The sequence below is a fragment of the Callithrix jacchus genome, chromosome 3 (genome assembly GCF_049354715.1).
Source record: "Callithrix jacchus isolate 240 chromosome 3, calJac240_pri, whole genome shotgun sequence".
NCBI lineage: Eukaryota > Metazoa > Chordata > Mammalia > Primates > Cebidae > Callithrix > Callithrix jacchus.
This window is the reverse complement of record NC_133504.1, coordinates 6,234,350-6,253,974: the sequence shown is the minus strand read 5'-3', so window position 1 is coordinate 6,253,974 and position 19,625 is coordinate 6,234,350. Positions and strand designations below refer to the sequence as shown.

The 19,625-nt window shown below is 48.3% G+C and overlaps 2 protein-coding genes across 10 annotated transcripts in view; one reads left to right on the top strand and one right to left on the bottom strand.

Annotated features, from left to right (window-relative positions):
• Nucleotides 1–961, bottom strand: part of CFAP97 (cilia and flagella associated protein 97) — a 34,989-nt gene extending 34,028 nt beyond the window's left edge. Inside the window, exon 1 of one of the 2 annotated variants that reach the window (XM_035292532.3) lies at nt 489–961. The gene's annotated coding sequence lies outside the window, so the exon portion shown is untranslated. The remainder of the gene's footprint in view (nt 1–488) is intronic. The other variant, XM_035292533.3, reaches the window with a different exon arrangement.
• Nucleotides 962–1,115: 154 nt separating this feature from the next.
• The window catches only part of SNX25 (sorting nexin 25), a 159,190-nt gene continuing 140,680 nt past the window's right edge, over nt 1,116–19,625 (top strand). For 6 of the 8 annotated variants that reach the window (XR_013532756.1, XM_078366134.1, XM_002745174.6 and 3 more), the window contains exon 1: nt 6,441–7,095. Coding sequence is in view for 6 of the 8 variants with exons in the window: in XM_078366134.1 (XP_078222260.1) it covers nt 6,670–7,095 (426 nt within the window). In the remaining 2 variants the exon portion in view is untranslated. Of the gene's footprint in view, nt 1,510–1,829; nt 1,957–6,440; nt 7,096–19,625 lie in introns of those variants that run through there. The other 2 variants (XM_035292529.3, XM_078366136.1) reach the window with 2 other exon arrangements.

Below are 19,625 nucleotides of genomic sequence, written 5' to 3'. Positions count from 1 at the left end.
AGGAAAGGGTAAAAATTAAAGGATAGTTCATCAGACCATAACAACCGTCTGGGGTTCAATCAAGGCAGTTTTGCCAGGTGGGGCGCGGTGGCTCACGCTTGTAATCCCCGCACTTTGGGAGGTTGAGGCAGGAGGATCGCTTGAGCCCAAGGGTTGGACACTGCAGCGAGACATGATCGTGCCACTGTACTAAAGCCTGGGCCACAGAGCGAGACCATTACTCAAAAAAGAAAAAAAAATAAGGTTTTTGCCAAAGCTGCCTGAGACGTACTGGGCACACCCCACTTGCACAGGTCCTGCAAACCAGCAATAACAATACCAGGGCTTTCAGCAATCATCAGGAAAATACACAGAAAAGCACCGGGTACTTTTAAACTTGTCATCTTGTTACTGTGACATTACATTTCTGAAATTAAACAGTACAATAGGCCTCCAATAAGATATCCAACTGGGTACACGAATAACCCCGGCCCTAATAAATTAAACACCTGTTTCCAGGAACTCGAGGCTCTCGTCCACACCCCGTCCCGACGCCGAAAGGCGGAAGACAAGTAACAGCCCCTCGGGCCTCGCGGGTCAGTTTCCAGTCCCTGGAGGTGGGCGGCGGTCCTCAGGGCCCGGCATGTGGTCGCGGCCTAATCTCAACGGGGGGCCGACCCTGACCCTCAACGCCACCCGGAACGCGTGAGAGGGCGGGACCTGCCGTTCCCACCGGGACCCGCCGCCGCGGGCGCCTTTGTCGTGGGGGCGCGGCCTCCCTCCGCCCGCGCAGGCTTCGTTAAACCCACCCCGAGTACTCGCCGCCGCCTGGGCTCCGGAGCGCGGAAACGGATGATCCTAACGGAAAGGGAACGTGGAGGGCGCGCCGCGGGCAAGAGGCAGGAGCCGCTCGCGCACCCCCAACCTGTGAGCCTCCCCCGCCACAGCCCCCCGCGCCCGCGCTTCCGGAGGCGGAGAGAGCGGAAGGGGAAAGGCGGGGCGGCGCGGGGCAGGGCGCTCCGGGAGAGGCGGGGGCGCGCGGGGCGGGGGCGCGGGGCGGGGGCGCGCGGGGCGGGGGCGCGGGGCGGGGGCGCGGGGCGGGGGCGCGCGGGGCGGGGGCGCACGGTGAGCCTCTTGCGGGCCTCATGCGGGCGTCTCGCGGCTGGCGTCACAGAGCGCGGTGGGCCGGCGGCCAGGCCCGGGCTCCATGCGGGCGGAGCGGACGCCGGGCCGGGCACCGGCGCACCGGAAGAGCCGCGGAGGAAGGCGGTCTAGCCCGCGCGGTTGCCAGGGCGCCCTCGAGGCGTTGCTGTTGCTCCGCGCTGCCTGGGGTGGCGTGCGGAGGTCCCGTCGTTATCGTGTGTTAGTAGGGAAATCTTGTAATTCTCTACCAAAAGCAGAGTAAAAACGGACCGCGGTTGTGTGTTTGTGATGTTTTCTATCAGCACAGTTCAGTTCAGACCACTCGTTGGTTCTGTGGGCCAGAGACTGGTAGCGGAATGGAAAGTCCTTTGCGGAGGGGTAAACGAGGTGGGTAGTTAAAGCAATCTAAGGGGAAAATGATCTCTGCAGAATATGTTGAACGCAATAACTTCACGTTGAACTTTCAGGTATGGTAGGGTGATGGCACCCCAAAGATGTGCACCTCCTAATCCCCACAACACGTGCATATGCCACTTTATGTGGCAGACAGGGTTTAGCTGATGTGATTAAGGATCAAAATGGGAAGATTAACGTGTTTTATCCAGTGGACCCAATGGAATCACAAAGGTCCTTATAAGAGGAAGACAGGAAGTTCAAAGTTAGTAGTGGAAGCTTTGAGCCCAGCAGCTAGAGGTTGAAGTGACCTCAGAAAGAGGCAGTGAGCCAAGGAATGCAGGTAGAAGCTGCAAAAGAAGGAAACGTGCTCGCTCCTGAAGCCTCTGGAAGGAACGCCAGCCTGCAAATTTTGGTTTTAGACTTCAGACCTTCAGCACTGTAAGACATTAACTTGTGTTGTTTTTTAACTAATTTAAATTTGTAGTAATTTGTTATAGCAGCACTGGTACACAATTCAGAAGGTACCCAATAAATATTGTTCACACCTAAGTGCAAAGAAGGATGTCCCAAGGAGTTCCAGTAAGGATTGTCTCTATTTTCATCCTTCACAATGTATTTTGTACTTGTTGGTCTTAATTACCAAAAGGATAATCAGTTCTCTTTTTGTTGTCTAAAAGAAAGCATTGGCTGGGTGAGGTGGCTCACACCTGTAATCCGAGCACTTTGGGAGGTTGAAGTGGGTGGATCACCTGAGGTCAGGAGTTCAAGACCAGCCTGGCCAACATGGTGAAACCCCGTCTCTACTAAAAATACAAAATAGCTGGGCATGGTGGCATGAGCCTGTAGTCCCAGTTACTTAGAAGGCTGAGATAGGAGAATAGCTTGAACCTGGGAGGTGGAGGTTGCAGTGAGCGGAGATCATGCCATTGTACTCTAGCCTAGCCAACAAAGCAAGACTGAATTTCAAAAAAAAAAATTCTTTTAAGGTGATTTTTTTAAAAAAAACACTTTCCAGGGATAGATGTTTAAACTCTGATCGGCTGGGTGCAGTGGCTCACGTTTGTAATCCCTGCACTTTCAGAGGCCGAAGTCGGTGGATCACCCAATGGAGACTAGCCTGGCCAACATGGTGAAACCTTGTCTCTACTAAAAATACAATAATTAGCCAGGTGTGGTGGTGCACATCTGTAATCCCAGCTACTTGGGGGGCTGAGGCACAAGAATCACTTGAACACGGGAGGCAGAGGTCGCAGTGGGCCCAGATCATGCCACCACACTCCAGTGTGGGCAACAAAGTGAGCCCCTGTCTCAAAATAAATAAATAAATAAATAAATAAAACTGTGGTCAAAAGTTTACCTTACAAAGGACTTGAGTAGATATTCCTCCAAAGAAAATATACCAGTGGCCAATAGACAGATGAAAAGATACTCAATACCACTAATTAGGGAAATGCAAGTCAAAACCACAATGAGATAGATACCAGTTCACACCCAATAGGATGGCTTTTGTCAAAAAAACAAAATAAGGATTGGCAAGAATGTGGAAAGATTGAAACGCTTGTGCATTGCCTGCAGGAATGTAGCATAGCTCAGCCACTGTGGAAAATGGTATAACATGTTCTAAAAAACTTGAGCACAGAATTATATGACCCAGCAATTCCCTCCTGGACATATACTAGAAAGAAGTGAAAGCAGGGTCTCAAACAGATATTTGTATACCCATGTTCATAGCAGTGTAGCCAAAAGGTAGAAACAACTCAAGTGTTCATCAACAGACAGATGAAACAGAATGTAGTAGATATATAAAATGGAATATTACTCAGCCCATGACCTGTGTGCCTCTGGTCCACAGTACAACATTAAGATATTCTGCAGGACAGACAGAATGGAAGATGTATTAATGTTCTCCAGAGAGACAGAACCAAAAGGAATTTGATAGATGTATGAGAAGGAATTTATTAGAGAAATTGGCTTACATGATTACGGAGGCTGAGAACTCTGATGATACACCCCTTCGCCAGCTGGAAAGCCTGGAAAGCTGGTGGTGTGGCTCAGTTCAACTCCGAAGGCCTCAGTACCAGGGAAGCAGATGGCATAACTCTGAGGCTACTGAGAACCCAGGAGGCTGCTAGTGTAACCTGGAGTCTCAACGCCAGAGAGCCTGGAGTCTCAACGCCAGAGAGCCTGGAGTTCTGACGTCCAAGGACAGAAGAGTCTGTCCTAGCTTCAGGGGACAGAGGAAACCACCTTTTTGTTCTTTCTGGGCCACAGCTGATTGGATGGTGCCTGCCCACATTAAGGGTGGATCTTCCCCACTCAATCCAGTGACCCAGGGGCAATCTTCTTGGGAAACACCCTTGTAGACACACCCAGAAATAATCCTTTGCCAGTTCCCCAGGTAATCCCAATGCAGTCAAGTTGACACCTAAAATTAACCGTTGTCAATTCTTATCTTACCTCACCTCTCAATGTTCCTCAGATCTCACAGGGTGGAGGCTGAACTGCTATTTGTTAAATAAATGTACAAAGTAGTAATGCCGATTTAGCAGCAGTAAATTTCTCCAAAGAATATGTTCAAATATCTTATATGTATGTGCCTTGAGGTAGTTTTCTGACTCCAGGCTTACATTTCTTCATGTCTGCGTTACTCTTGGAAACAATATATATGGGTGTATTGGAAAGATCATGGTCTTAAGAGTTATGGCCTGGGCTTCAATAGTTTCAAACCAGTCTCCCCTTCTCCCCTTTACCGATTCAAGTTATAAAGTTATAATCACTTAGCCTTGTCAGGAGGCTGGCTAAGTTGCTGTTATTCTCACAAAGCTACTACTCTTTTTTTTTTTTTTTTTTTTTTTTTTGGAGATAGAATCTTGCTTGGTTCCTCAGGCTGAAGTGTAGTGGTACAATCTGGGCTTACTGCAACTTCTGCCTCCCGGGTTTAAGCAATTCTCCTGCCTCAGCCTCCCGAGTAGCTGGGATTATAGGCATAAACCACCACATCTGGCTAACTTTTATATTTTTAGTAGAGATGGGGTTTGCCATTTGGCCAGGCTGGTCTTGAACTCCTGACCTCAGGTAATCTGCCCACCTCAGCCTTCCAAAGTGCTGAGATTATAGGTGTGAGCCACCATGCAAGGCCTACGACTATTCACTTTTAAGCACGGAATACAGGACAGGGGCAAGAACTTGACGTTTTTTTTTTTTCCTCTTCTGTAATATGATATGACTAAATCACAGACTTCTTAGGAAGCACCATGGCATAGTGATTAAATGCACAAGCTCTGAAGCTAGACCACATGAGTAACAACCAAAATCCTAGTTCTGTTACTTGCTAGTTTTGTAATGTTAAGCACATTATCTTACCTCCTGCGCCTCAGTCCGCACTGTGTAGATGGAGACAACAGTATCCCTTAAGGTTGTTGGGAAGATTAAATGAAGTTTGGTGCTTAGAATAGTATCTGGCATACAGTAAGTGCTATGAGTTACTACTGTGGTGAGCCAGGGCTTAAACTGAAGAATTAATTGAAATGTATCATAAAGCCTTCAGAATATAGTCCTTGGCATGTAAATTATCAAAAAACATAGATTTGGTTGTTGGTGATAACAAGCCGCTATGCTTTATTTGAAATAATTTGGGTTTGTAGGGTACAGAAAGCCGGTAACTTTTTAATTTTTCTTTTTTTTTTTTTTTGAGAGGGAGTCTCAATGGGTTGCCCAGGCGCGATCTGCAACCTCCGCCTCTCGCGTTCAATTATTCTGCCTCAGCCTCCCAATTAGGTGGGACTACAGGTGCAAGCCACCACACCTAGCTAATTTTTTGTATTTTTAGTAGAGACGGGGGTTCCTCGTCTTAGCAAGGATGGTCTCGATCTCCTGACCTCGTGATCCGCCCACCTCGGCCTCCCAAAGCTCTGGGATTACGGGCGTGAGCCACCGCACCCGCGGCAGGTAACTTACTTTGAGCAGCACCTTGGCGTGGCAAAGTCACATCTAGCATGAGGCACTCTCTGTTTTTGACTTGCAAGGTATAAGAAAGAATGAAGTGGAATGTAGTTGGTCCTAGTGTTGTGGATTACTGTTAAGCTAATTTAACATTGTCTCCACGCACAACCACGCCTGACTAGCAAAAAAAAAAAAAAGAAAGAAAGAAAGAAAAAAGAACGAAGTGCCCATGAATACCGATTAATACGAAATGCAAAAGCTACATTTGCCACTTTATTAGTCTTAGTAGTAATTGCCAGTGTTTAAGTAGCCTATTGGCATCTACTTAGGAAGCATTATCTGTGTATTACTGGCTGGGACTATGATAGAAGAAATGGCAAATATATACTCTAAAAATTATTTGGACTACTTTTCTTTGCGTGGGTGATAGCATGTACTATATTGGGGCCAAAGTGATTACGGGCAGCCGCGTGCTCCCTGTTGCACCCGGTAGACTTCTCTGGACTTTTCCATCGGGAGGAATTGCAGGCTTCATTTACTCCACCGCACGTGTCTGATTCCTTCCCTAAGGCGGCAGGGTGGGAAAGGGGAGGTTGGTAGAAACTGTGTGACGGCGGGGTCGGGAACGGTTGCCTATTTAATCTAAACAGCGAATGAAAATCAGGCAGCAAGGCAAAGAGGGAGAATTACGGGATCACCTGAGCTCGGGAATGACCAGCGCCGCTGACACCTGCAGCAAAATTTTCCATGAACAGACGGCACGGTGTGGAGGCGGAGGGGAGCGAGGGAGAGAGCGGCGTGCGCCGCGCTGGGTCGCGCCCCCTACCCGTGGGGCCGCGGCCCGGACCCCGCCCCCGCACCGTGGGTGGGCGCCTCCCGCCTGTCACTCAGCGGCCGCGGTGGCTCCGGGCCCCGCCCGACACGCACTTCAGGGCGGCCCCGCCCCGCCCCGCCCGCCCGCGTCAGGCTCTCCGGGCTTCAGTCACAACACGGTGGGGCTCCCTGGCTGCGCCCGGCCCGGCAGCTGCGGGCCCGGAGCCGGCTGGCGGCGCTGAGAGGTCGCGGAGAGGGGCGCGGCGGCGTCTGCGGGGGCCGCTCCCTCGGTGGGCCGCGGGCGAGGCATGAGCGCGGGCTCCCCCTGCCTCCGGAGCGCCGGCGGGGAACCGCGGGGCGGGAGATGTGCCTGTCCTTAGCGGCCCAGGCAGCAGCATGTACCCCGATGCGACCGACAGCGGCGGCGCCGGCCTCAGCCCCGCGCGGGCCGCAGGCGCCGGGGACCGTCCTGCCCCGGGCTTCAGGGACGAGCGGCGGCGGGAGTCCCCGGGGGACGCGGAGGCGGCAGTGGCGGCGCCGGGGGGCCTGGGCGGCCGGAGCTGGCGGGGGCCCGTGGCGGGGGCCGCACTCGCCGCCGTGGCCCTCTCCTTCCTGGGGCCCGGAGGCGGGGAGGCGGCGGGGGCCTCGGGGCCGAGCTCCGTCCTGCTCAGGCTCAGCCTGTACCTGAGCTGCGCCGCGGCCGCCTTCCTGCTGGGGACCCTGTTCGCCCTCGTCTGCCGGAGTCCGCGCGCCCCGCCGCCCGACTTCGCAGCCGCCTGGAGCCGGTTGGCCGCGACCTCGGCCGCTCGCCGCCCGCCGGGGGTAAGTGCCCGACTCCTGGCCGCTGGACTCCGTGGGCCCTCCCCGCTTCCGGTGCCCGCGCCCCGGGGGGCCGCGACATGCCCTCTTCGAAGCGGGAAGCCGGGAGCCACGGGGTTGGGGTGTGGGCCCGGCGATGGACGCGAGCGTTCCCCGGCGCCCCGCACCAGGCGGGCTCCGGGCTCCGCGGGGCTGGCGGAGATGCGCGGTATTGGGCTCTGTAGTCACTCGGCCACCGTGCTCAGTCACAACCCTGACGGTCTCCCCAGACCTTCGGTGTCGCTTGCCGTGGGAGAGGAAGAAGGGGTCACAGCTTTCGCTGTGCGCGGGCTCTGCGCTCGGTCCTGGCGATCCACTTGGTTCTTCTGGCCGTTCTCGGTGGGTCGGGGGGCAACTTTATGACCGTTTGCTGATGGGGAAACTTGCTTTGGTCACCGGCCCCAGCACCTCCCCCGAAGCCCGCGCACCCTTCCCACCACACCAGCCTGCGCTTAGCCGTGCTGATCGGTGTTAGAGGAGTGCAGTCCCGCTGGCTTCTGTGATTTGGAAAGGGGATGCCCGTAATCGCTGCTTTGCAACAAAAGGAAGGCCATCCTCAGCGCTGTGGGACCTTGCGGCTGGGGTTAGGGAATGTGGGAAAGAACGGTGTTTGAAATGAGCACTCCTCTTCCTCAGTGCCAAGCCCACTGCCCTTTCTTCCACATCGCTTCTCATAACCCCTTAAAGGGAACTTTATTCTATCCCAGCTTAACGCTGACTGCTTCACTGAGTGATACCATCGTTCTACTGAAATTGCCCCAAGCGCTTTGGGGTAAGAGAAATGGCAGGGGCTTAACTTCATAACAATATTTGTTAATGCCCAGACTCCCCAGGGTTTGTATTTGCTTATCACGTGACATGCTGATTGCTTTATCCCCGCCCCCCCCCCCAATGCCTTTAGTTTTTAAAAATGGCATCACACTTTACCAAATTACCCTGAGTGTAAGTTCAGAATCCAGCGGGGAGATAATGGCGGAAGGCTTTCGTGGGTAACACGTTTCAGTAGGCTGATGAGGCAGGGATTCAAGAACAGGCAACTCCTGTTTTTAGAAGTGGTCTCAGAAATTAGTAACATTTGTTTCTCTTACAATATCTTCACTTAGCTATCCATTTTTCATAACTCATTTAGCAGCAGTTGGGGAGCTGATGTGTCTTTCCTCTTGCTTTTTTTCTGCAATGACAAGTAAGGACCCTGAGATTTTACTAGTTGGTTTGTTGATCAATAAAATGTCTTAAATCGGGCCCGGCGCGGTGGCTCACGCCTGGAATCCCAGCACTTCGGGAGGCTGAGGCCAGTGGATCACGAGGTCAAGAGATCGAGACCATCCTGGTCAACACAGTGAAACCCCGTCTCTACTAAAAATACAAAAATTAGCTGGACACGGTGGCGCGTGCCTGTAATCCCAGTTACTCGGGAGGCTGAGGCAGGAGAATTGCCTGAACCCAGGAGGCGGAGGTTGCAGTGAGCCGAGATCGTGCCATTGCACTCCAGTCTGGGTAACAACAGCGAAACTCCATCTCAAAAACAAAACAAAACAAAACAAAAATCTTAATTCTTGAGTATTGGAAGATGTTACAGTTGATTCAGTAACTATGTATTGAGTATGTTGTGTATGTCAGGTACTGTTTTGGAAGCTGAGGTTGAATCAACAAGACACAAATATCCTGCTCTCTGAAGATCTTACGGGGGACCAGGCAATGAATACATGCTGTGGAATAGTGATACATACCTCTGAAACAGCGATTAAGAGTTACGTAGAGGGACTGGTGGGGGAAAGTTTAGAGGGTGAGGTCAAGATCAAAGTCTTGGTATTGCGTCCATCTCCCGGGGCATTGAAAGCCCCCTGTTGTGGGTTAGCACTCTTTCCTGGAAAATGCTATCCCCGAAGTCTCCCAACTCACTTGCACCTCTGGGTAGGTAAAATGCGAATTATCATCTAGAAAGATTGTTCAGTAGAGGAATTGGAGAAGATAGTAATTTAAAGGTGACAGAGAAAATGAAACAGCACGTATACATCTCTCATGAATACTACCCGAAGGTTTCAGGTAATGGAAGAGGTGAAGTGTCACCTAAGAAAAATGAATATTGGTCATTCTTTTTGTCCTTGAACTCCAAAAATAGCCTTAAATAAGAAAATAAGTGCATTAGTCCGGGTACAGGTTTTGCCATGTTGCCCCGCCTGGCCAAGAAGGTGAAACCCTGTCTCTGCTAAAAATACAAAAATTAGCTGGGCATGGTGGCAGGTGCCTGTAATCCCAGCTACTCAGGAGACTGAGGCAGAGAATTGTTTGCACCTGGGAGGTGGAGGTTGCAGTGACCGAGATCGCCCCACTGCGCTCTAGCCTGGGTTACACAGCAAGACTCCATCTTAAAAAAAAAAAAAAAAAAAAAATTAAAAATTAACAAGTTTTTAAAGTGCATTAGGAAATTACATTCTAAGTTATATATTGCTTAAAACTGAAATACATTTAATTCACATAAAATTCAATTTTCTTTGTAGTACTGGTGCTGTTTACTCGAGCCTCTAGTGCTGTATTTCCAATTATTTGTGTATGCTTTTTTGTGTGTGTGTTTTTTTCTTGCTTTGGGTCAGGGTCTACTCTGTCCCACAAGCCACCACGCCTGGCTAATTTTTTGTAGGGACATGGGCCTCAAGTGATCCTCCTGCCTCAGCCTCCCAAAGGTCTACAGTTATATCCATGAGCCACCGTGCCTGGCCGTGTGTGCTTTTTAAATGTTCCCTTCTTTATGAATGGAAGAGTGGGAAGCAGAAGCATGTGGTGTAGTATAAAATACCTACAGTCAGTGACGCGGGAGCTGGACCACACAGGTCAGCTAACATATGTGGAGGGGGAGGCTGTTTAGCACTGAACCAAATGGGGCTGCTTAGAATAACAGTGACTACTATACAAATTTGGATTCAGCATGAAGCAGAGAATCCTCATTTATTCCTGTATATTTTGAGTTCTTCTAGTGTGAGCGAGACTGTTAGGCACTGGGATCAGTCTTTCTATGTATCCTTCCTTATTTTGTCTTCTTGACTTCTTTCGATAGAGGAAGAAAGTGCAAATACTGTTAAACATGGACAACTAGAGAAGCCTCACTGAAAAGGGAAACGGTGAGACCCGGTGCCTTAAAAAAGATAAAAAGTCGGGTGCCTAGCAGAATATCGGAAACTAAAGGCCACTGCCATGTGAAGAAAGCGTTAATGAAAGACTTTGAAGTTTAGCCAGAAAGTAGTTTAACAACCATCGAATCGGATTAAGAAGCATTTGCTGAATGTGACGTACGTCATACTCTGACCTTGTAAGATAATTTTGTCGTCCCCTTAGTTGCTGAGTGCCAGTGTCAGGTACAAAGTGTGTGCTCGGTAGATGGATTTTTATATGAACAATTTTAAGTATCCAACTGACATTTTTAGGTCTGAAATTTCAACTACAGTTTCCTAGAGAAGGGTCAAAGCAATAGGTGGCGTTAAGAACTAGAATAGTGCTTTCTGTAGGCACATGGCAGTTTTTGGTGTCAAGAGGATTCTAAGACGCACAGGAGTGCTCCCTTCCTGCCCTCTCCAGCCCAGTAGATTAGACCCATGGGGAGGACTGGATGGGGGAGCAGATGTTTGTAGAGACAGACAGTAAACACATTCACATAGCAATCTACTGTCCAGTTGGCTTGGGTCAGACTGCTGGGATTCCTAAATGAGTTCTTTTACTAATACAAATGTTCTTTGAGTAAAACAAACTCATTTAGTTACTGAGGGGAAAAGGAAAAAGGAATTAGAGAGGCTGTACACAGCCTCTTTGTGGCTTTTTCCTTTGTTATGCTAATATGATAAACTAATCCTGTCATTTGATAATGGATAATGGCATATAATATATTTACTGTCTTCAGAATATTCTTTTTTTGCATTTTAACTAGGGGATTTAAGTCATGGTGGCCATTGAGAAAAATACTTTTGAGGAAGGTGGCTTTTTGAAAACCTTAAATCATAGGATCCTACCTGTCTGTAGTATAAACATTGTTTAATTCTTTTTTTTTTTTTTTTTGAGACAGGATCTGACTCTCGCCCAGACTGGAGGGCAGTGGTACCATCTTGGCTCACTGCAAACTCCTCCTGGGCTCAAGCCATCCTTCCACCTCCCACTTCACCCTTCTGAGTAGCTGGAACTCCAGGTGTGTACTACCAGCTAGTTTTTGTATTTTTGGTAAAGACTGGGTTTCGCTATGTTGCCCAGGCTGGTCTTGAACTTCTGAGCTCAAGTGATCCACCCACCTTGGCCTCCCAAAGTGCTGGGATTACAGATGTGAGCCACGTCACCTGACTTAAATTCATAATTTTTAACTTAAATTTTTCCGTAGGTTGTACAATGATATGATTAAAAAAGCATCCAGAAAGGTATAGAGTGAAAAACATCTTCCCTCTAGGCAGCCACTATTAATAGTTCTGTTTATTCCAGACACATTTGACACACATATAGGCACATACAAATATGTATTCAAAAGGAGAAGTTTTTGATACATGTAACCTTGGTATGTGAACAGTGATTACACATAAAGGAAAATTATTTTGTGTATCTTCTGTCATGATGGCACTATTCAGGTTAGTCAGCGTAAGATGATCGTATATAGATAGTGGTAACTTCAAAGTGTGAGGATACGATACATGGTTAAACCTGGAACAGAAAACAGTGCCAATCAGGTGTATGTAGGAAATGACAAAAAGTATGTATTTGAATTTAGCAAAATTGTCTAAAGGAAGCAGTATATATTATAATTCTTAAAACAACAGAATGGGTCTGGAGTACATGTATCATTTGAGGTTTGCGTTAGCAGTGCGTATATGAGATAGATGACTCTGGGAGCTAGGGTTAGAAAGGTAGTGTTGGCCAGGTTGTGGAAATGCCGGGCAGTAGAGCTGAATTTTAGTCTTCAGGCATGGTGACTGTTGGCATTTTCTGAGCACAGGAGTGATAGCAGCAGGCCCGGGCTTTGAAACGTTGAATGGATACGTGATTGGGATGGACTTATAAGGAGAAATACTGGCTGGGCACAGTGGCTAATGCTTGTCATCCCAGCATTTTGGGAGGCCGAGGCAGGTGGATCATCTGAAGTCAGGAGTTCAAGACTAGCCTGACCAAGATGGTGAAACCCCATCTCTACTCAAAATATAAAAATTAGCCAGGTGTGGTGGTGCACGCCTGTAGTCCCAGCTACTCAGGAAGCTGAGGCAGGAGAATCGCTTGAACTCAGGAGGTGGAGGTTGCAATGAGCTGAGATAGTGCTACTGCACTCCAGCCGGGGTAATAGTGAGACTGTCTCAAAACAGGGAGAGAGAAATACTGTTTAGCTGCAGTGATAAAAAGTGAGGGTTGATGAAGCTGTGTGAATGGAGGCAACAGGCAGTACATTCAAGAGTGAGCACGACTTCTTTAATATGATTCTCATTAGTTATCATTACAGATAGGTTCAAGAATATTCTCAGGAGAGTCCTAACATTCCTTTTAAACAATAAATTCAACCCCAAACCTGAGGATCCCACAGTATATAGCAGCAGAAGTATCCTAGCAAAGTCTCCCACGTTGAATGTTCTGCTTGGAGCCTTCTTAATTCTGCTCATTCCCAGGGGATTTATTTCACACTCTCTTGAATCTTAAGCTGCTTCTGTTTTTTGAAGCACAGTATGTCACATTGGTGATTGAGTGTTGTCTTTAGGCTTCATTTCCCAACCCTATCATTTTGGGGTAGGAAAATGCCCTAGATTCCTTCAAATGTAGGATTCTTTATCCTGAGAATGGTGCATGTGGTTGTGCTAAAAAAGGTGACGCGGCGAGTTTAGTGCTGAGGGTTCACGACACGGAAAATGAACAGTGTCTGTGGAAGGCTGTTAGTATTGAAATAATTGCATGCCACCTTGCCAGCATTTTAGAAGTTGCAACTGTACTTTTGAAAGAAAAAGACTGCCAACTTGGAACCTGTATTTTTATCCTTCACTGCTGCAGTTCACCTATTCCATCTAGGTTGCTTGGTTGCATGGGGATGGCAGGTAGGTAGGCAGCCCTTGGCAGGTGCTCTCCTGGATACCTGAGAGCCAGGGGTTAGGTCTGAGTCACACCCTGCTTTAGTCTACAAGTGTGTGCTTCTATAGTTGTTCTTTTTTTTTGGAGACAGAGTCTCGCTTTATCACCCAGGCTAGAGTGCAGTGGCATGATCTTGGCTCACTACAACGTCCTCCTCCCGGATTCAGGTGATTCTTCTGCCTCAGCCCCCTAAGTAGCTGGGACTACAGGCATGAGCCACCATGCCTGGCCAATTTTTGTATTTTTTGTAGAGACAGGGTTTCCCTATGTTGGTCAGGTTGGTCTTGAACTTTTGACCTCGTGATCCGTCCAACTTGGTGTGAGCCACCGTGCCCGGCCTTTAAAGGTTTTTAGATGAGGTTATGATCTCATATAGAACCTTATCCTCTTGGAGTATTCCTACCTCCTTGCCCTATCATCCCATCAGCATTTCTGGGAGCCCACACAGTGTGCCATGTATTTGGGGATAACCTCACTTACATTCTTCTATTCCCGGTGCCTCCAAAGCACTTGAGAGAGGTCTCTGTGCTGCGCCACCACTGCTGGTCTGTGAGAAAGACTTTCCCTGCTGGGGTACTACTGTCTCAGTCCTCCAGTCATGTGTCCGGAGGGGCTTGGTCTGTGAGAAAGACTTTCCCTGCTGGGGTAATACTGTCTCAGTCCTCCAGAGTCATGTGTCCCGAGGGACTTGGTCTGTGAGAAAGACTTTCCCTGCTGGGGTACTACTGTCTCAGTCCTCCAGTCATGTGTCCCGAGGGGCTTGGTCTGTGAGAAAGACTTTCCCTGCTGGGGTAATACTGTCTCAGTCCTTCAGAGTCATGTGTCCGGAGGGGCTTGGTCTGTGAGAAAGACTTTCCCTGCTGGGGTACTACTGTCTCAGTCCTCCAGTCATGTGTCCCGAGGGGCTTGGTCTGTGAGAAAGACTTTCCCTGCTGGGTACTACTGTCTCAGTCCTCCAGTCATGTGTCCCGAGGGGCTTGGTCTGTGAGAAAGACTTTCCCTGCTGGGTAATACTGTCTCAGTCCTCCAGTCATGTGTCCCGAGGGGCTTGGTCTGTGAGAAAGACTTTCCCTGCTGGGGTACTACTGTCTCAGTCCTCCAGTCATGTGTCCGGAGGGGCTTGGTATGTGAGAAAGACTTTCCCTGCTGGGGTACTACTGTCTCAGTCCTCCAGTCATGTGTCCCGAGGGGCTTGGTCTGTGAGAAAGACTTTCCCTGCTGGGGTACTACTGTCTCAGTCCTCCAGAATCATGTGTCCCGAGGGGCTTGGTATGTGAGAAAGACTTTCCCTGCTGGGGTAATACTGTCTCAGTCCTTCAGAGTCATGTGTCCGGAGGGGCTTGGTCTGTGAGAAAGACTTTCCCTGCTGGGGTACTACTGTCTCAGTCCTCCAGTCATGTGTCCCGAGGGGCTTGGTCTGTGAGAAAGACTTTCCCTGCTGGGGTAATACTGTCTCAGTCCTTCAGAGTCATGTGTCCGGAGGGGCTTGGTCTGTGAGAAAGACTTTCCCTGCTGGGGTACTACTGTCTCAGTCCTCCAGTCATGTGTCCCGAGGGGCTTGGTCTGTGAGAAAGACTTTCCCTGCTGGGGTAATACTGTCTCAGTCCTTCAGAGTCATGTGTCCAGAGGGGCTTGGTCTGTCCTTCGGGGTTTTTCTAAGCCAAGGCCACGTGTATGCTTTATAGAAAGAAGCAGGGAGGCTAGCCCTGTTTCTCTTACTCAGGCATGTTTTTAAAGCATTTTTGTTTTGAGACGGAGTTTCACTCTTGTTACCCAGGCTGGAGGCAATGGCGCAATCTCAGCTCACCGCAAGCTCCGCCTCCTGGGTTCAGGCAATTCTCCTGCCTCAGCCTCCTGAGTAGCTGGGATTACAGGCACGTGCCACCATGCCCAGCTAATTTTATGTATTTTTAGTAGAGACGGGGTTTCACCATGTCGACCAGGATGGTCTCGATCTCTTGACCTCGTGATCCACCCGCCTCGGCCTCCCAAAGTGCTGGGATTACAGGCTTGAGCCACCGCGCCCGGCCAAAACATTTTTAAAAATGTTTTTTTCTTGTGGAAGCTAAGGAGCCCCTCCTTGCATCTTCTGTGAAGACAGCCTCTTGTTTCTCTTGAGGCTTCTCTCCACTCAGACTGGCTGCTGGGACCAAGCCAGGGCTTTCTCTAGTCCCCAACCTTGAGCCTCTACACATAAGCCATCTCCCACAAGGCTTCTTCCTCCTATGTAAATCAACTCATGCAAATGTATACCTGAGGGCTGCTTGCAGGCTACCAATTTGTTATACGTGAAATTAACATCTTAACTGTTCCAGAAATTTCTATGTGTTTTTCCTGAAGCAGAGTTGTTAATCTCATTTTTTTTCCCATTTCACTGAACCTTTATTTTTCTGAAGTTGCAACCCCTAGATGGTTCAGAAAGCTGGATGTTTCCCAGATTTGCATCTGGGTCATTCTTGAGGTCTCATTCTTTATTCTCTTACTTTAGGGCAGTCTCACCTTTGGCCTCCTACAATAACCATCCCTATCTACATTGAGACTTAAGAGATTTATTCCTGAGGCTCAGATCTTGTTGTGGGCCTCAGACTCATTCAGCTTCTTACCTTGACATTTCCACTTGGCAGTCCCAGTGGTACCTGAAGCTTGAGTCCATATCTCCTGATCAGTGTCGGTCTCTGTTCCTCTTGTTCCTGTGTCAGTGAATAGCACCTCTGAAAGTCAGGTCCCACAACCCGAGTCCTTGACATCTCTTTCTCCTCATACCACATAGGCACTCCATCGAGTCCAGTCCTTTAACTTCTTCTGCTAATTTTATTTTTTTATTCATTTACTTATTTTTAAGACAGGGTCTCACTCTGTTGCCCAGGTTGGAGTGCAGTGACGCAATCATGGCTCACTGCAGCCTCAGCCTTCTGGGCTCTAGTGATCCTCCTGCCTCACTCCCACAAATAGCTGGGACTGCAAGTGGATTCCACCACACCCGGCTAATTTTTTTTTTTTCCTGAGATAGGGTCTGGTTCTGTTGCCCAGGCTGGAGTGCAGTGGCATGATCTAGGCCCACTGCAACCTCCACCTCCTGGATTCAAGCCATCCTTCCACTTCAGCCTCCCAGGCAGCTGGGTCTAAGGGTGCATGCCATCACACTTGGCTAATTTTTGTATTTTTTGTAGAGACCGGGTTTAACCATGTTGCCCTCAAGCCATTCACCTGCTTTGGCCTCCCAAAGTGCTGGGATTACAAGTGTGAGCTACTGTGCCTGACTGGCTAATTAAAAGAAAAATTTTGTTTGTGGAGATGGGGTCTCTCTCTCTGTTGCCCACACTGGTCTCATTCCTGAGCTCAAGCCATTCTCCCGCCTTGGCATCCCAGAATGTTGGGATTATAGGGGTGCCTGCCCTTATCTCTTAAGTATCTTACATTCATCTACTTCTTTCAGTCTTTCCTGCTCGGTCTTAACTACCACATGTCCCACGTAGATGACCATAACAACCTTTCCATTGGTCTCTGCCTCCATGTTGGCTCTCCCTTCCATTCGTTCTTTTAAAAACACAAGCCTAATCAAATTCCTCTTTAGCAACACGTTTGCTTAAAAACTTTCAGGAACTTCCTGTTCTTCCTAGCTCTCTAGCCTAAATCTCCAGGCATAATTATCCTCACTCCTCATGCTCTTCCCTCAGTCCTTATAGTGCCCAGGTCTCTGTGTCTGTAGGGACTTTAAATGTTGTTTCCCCTGCCTTGAGCACTCCACTGCCCCGTTTACCTAGTTGACTTCTCTTCCTTTAGACCTTGGTCACCCGTTTTGCAGAGAAGCTTTTCCTATCTTTGAACTTTACTTATTCTTAGAGTGCCACATACCTCTCCTTCACTGCACTTGTCACAGTTGTGATTTTATATTCATTCAGATGGCCCCCGGTGTTTCCTTTGCATTAGTCATTGAACTCCATATGAAAGCAGAAACTTCCCTCTGTGTCTTTTTTTTTTTTGAGAGGGAGACTCACTTTTTTGCCCAGGCTGGAGTGTAGTGGCATGATTTCAGCTCACCACAACCTCATCTCCCAGGTGCAAGTGATTCTCCTGCCTCAGCCTGCCAAGTAGCTGCATTACAGGCATGTGCCATCACACCCAGCTCATTTTTGTCTTTTTAGTAGAGACAGAGTTTCACCATGTTGGTCAGGCTGGTCTCGAACTGTTGACCTGGTGATCTGCCCATCTTGGCCTCCCTAAGTGCTGGGATTATAGGCATGAGCCACCGCGCCCAGCCCCCTCTGTGTCTTTAAGGCCTAGTTTGATGATTTAATAGGTAAGTAATAAACTTTTAAATGAATGAATAACTGGAAACCAGAGAAGCATGGGCATGAAGAGAATGGATTTGGAGTTAGTCATTGGTCTGGAAGTGAATCTTGGCTCCCTAACTGTGACAGTGGGCAGCTTGCTTAAGAGAGAAGTCTCCTCATCTGAAAAAAGGATACAGTAAATACTTTCAGAGGTTCTTTGGAACAATGTGATAGCATTTGTAAAATAAAGAATATAATGCTTTAGTTATGGAAGATGCCAAGTGGTAGCTTTAACCCTTATTTTTTACAAACCTTTTTATTATAAAATAAAAAAAATGCAGATTCAGAAAATCCCACCACATAAATGTATAGGTGGATGAATGATCATGGCTGTGTAACTTCCAGAGCTTCCATTTGCCCCTCTGTATCTCCACCCCAGTGTCAGCACCCTCCCTCCCACCTGAGGAACCTCATCTTGACTTGAATCACTTTCTGGTGTGTCATTGTAGTTTTACCGCTCAAATGTACATCAGTGAACGTTATAGTTGAGTCTTGTCTCGTTTCCCTCCTATGCTTTTGTTTGCACTTTACTGAAGAACCTGGAGCAGTTGTCCTGTAGAGTGTTGTGTAGTCTGGATTTTGCTGATTGCACATCAGTGATGCAGTTCAGCGTGTTCCTGTGTGTCCTGCTCAAACTCCGGTTTGATTCCTTTGGGTCGTGGTGAGCTCTTTTATCAGAAGGCATGTTGTACCTGTCTTTCTCTGTGTGGTGGCAGGAGCTGTTGACACTCAATACCTAGATCCATTAAACTATTAGGAGTGACAAGATGGTGATATTTCTCATTTTTCAATTATTAAAATTTTTAGAAGAGTATTGAAAAAAGAGGAGTGAAACCTCGGTTCTTCACTTTACTAGTTTCCACAATGAGTTGGTTCCTTATCGTCCTCTGAAGGTGACCAACTCCCCCATTGTGTTTTTTAAAAATACTCTTACAAATTCGGCTGGGTGCCATGGTTCACGCCTGTAATCCCAGCGCTTTGGGAGGCCCAGGTGGGCAGATCATAAGGTCAGGAGTTTGAGACCAGCCTGGACAATGTGGTGAAACCCCATCTCTACTAAAAATACAAAAAAATTAGCCAGGTATGGTGGTGGATGCCTGTGATACCAGCTACTTGGGAGGCTGAGGCAGGAGAATTGCTTGAACCCGGGAGGTCAAGGTTGCAGAGAGCCGAGATCGTGCTACTGCAGTCCAGCCTGGGCAACAGGAGTGAAACTCTGTCTCAGAAAATATATATTATGAATTCATGGATTTGAACATATTTCAATAAGTTGTGATTATTATATTTTTTGAAGCCTGTGTTATCCCATCTCCAGTGGGAGCCGTTTTTAGTTGACTCTTGAGTCCTTTGGACGTAACCCTTGTGGTCTTTGAGTGTTTTCTTACTATGCGTGTAACAAAATGTATTAGGCTCATGTCAGATGTCTTCTACTTATACCTGGAATTAACCGTATCTCCAAAAGAAGCCGTGTTTGTTTTTTAAAAAAGTGGGAAATGGCATTTCAAGAACTCATTTTGATTGTCGGGGAGGCTTGCTGCTGCTGGACTGGTCATTGTTTCTTGACTTCCTCTATGGGGGGGATCTGAAAAAAACACATCTGAGATCTATGTTTTGCAGAAAACAATGCCTAGTAGTTAGAGTTGTGTATGCTGTCAAAGGCCAGGACTCTTACTGTGAACAGTGCTTTGTAATCCCCTGTGTCGTTTGCTTGGCATAGCACGTGTTGGCATTGTTGATGTGTTCAGGAAAATAGTTCCCGTGGCCCCAGTTTGATTTATTTCGCCGTAATCTATGGCTGTGAGTACAGTGGACAAATATGTGTATTATAGGAGTTATATAATGTGAATGTTGTGAAGTAAATGCCTTAGAAATTGGTAGAGCTAGGGCCAGGTGTGGTGGCTCAAGCCTGTAATCCCAGCACTTTGGGAGGCTGAGGTGGGTGGATCATGAGGTCAAGAGATTGAGACCATCCTGGTCAACATGGTGAAACCCCGTCTCTACTAAAAATACAAAAAATTAGCTGGGCACGGTGGTGTATGCCTGTAATCCCAGCTACTCAGGAGGCTGAGGCAGGAGAATTGC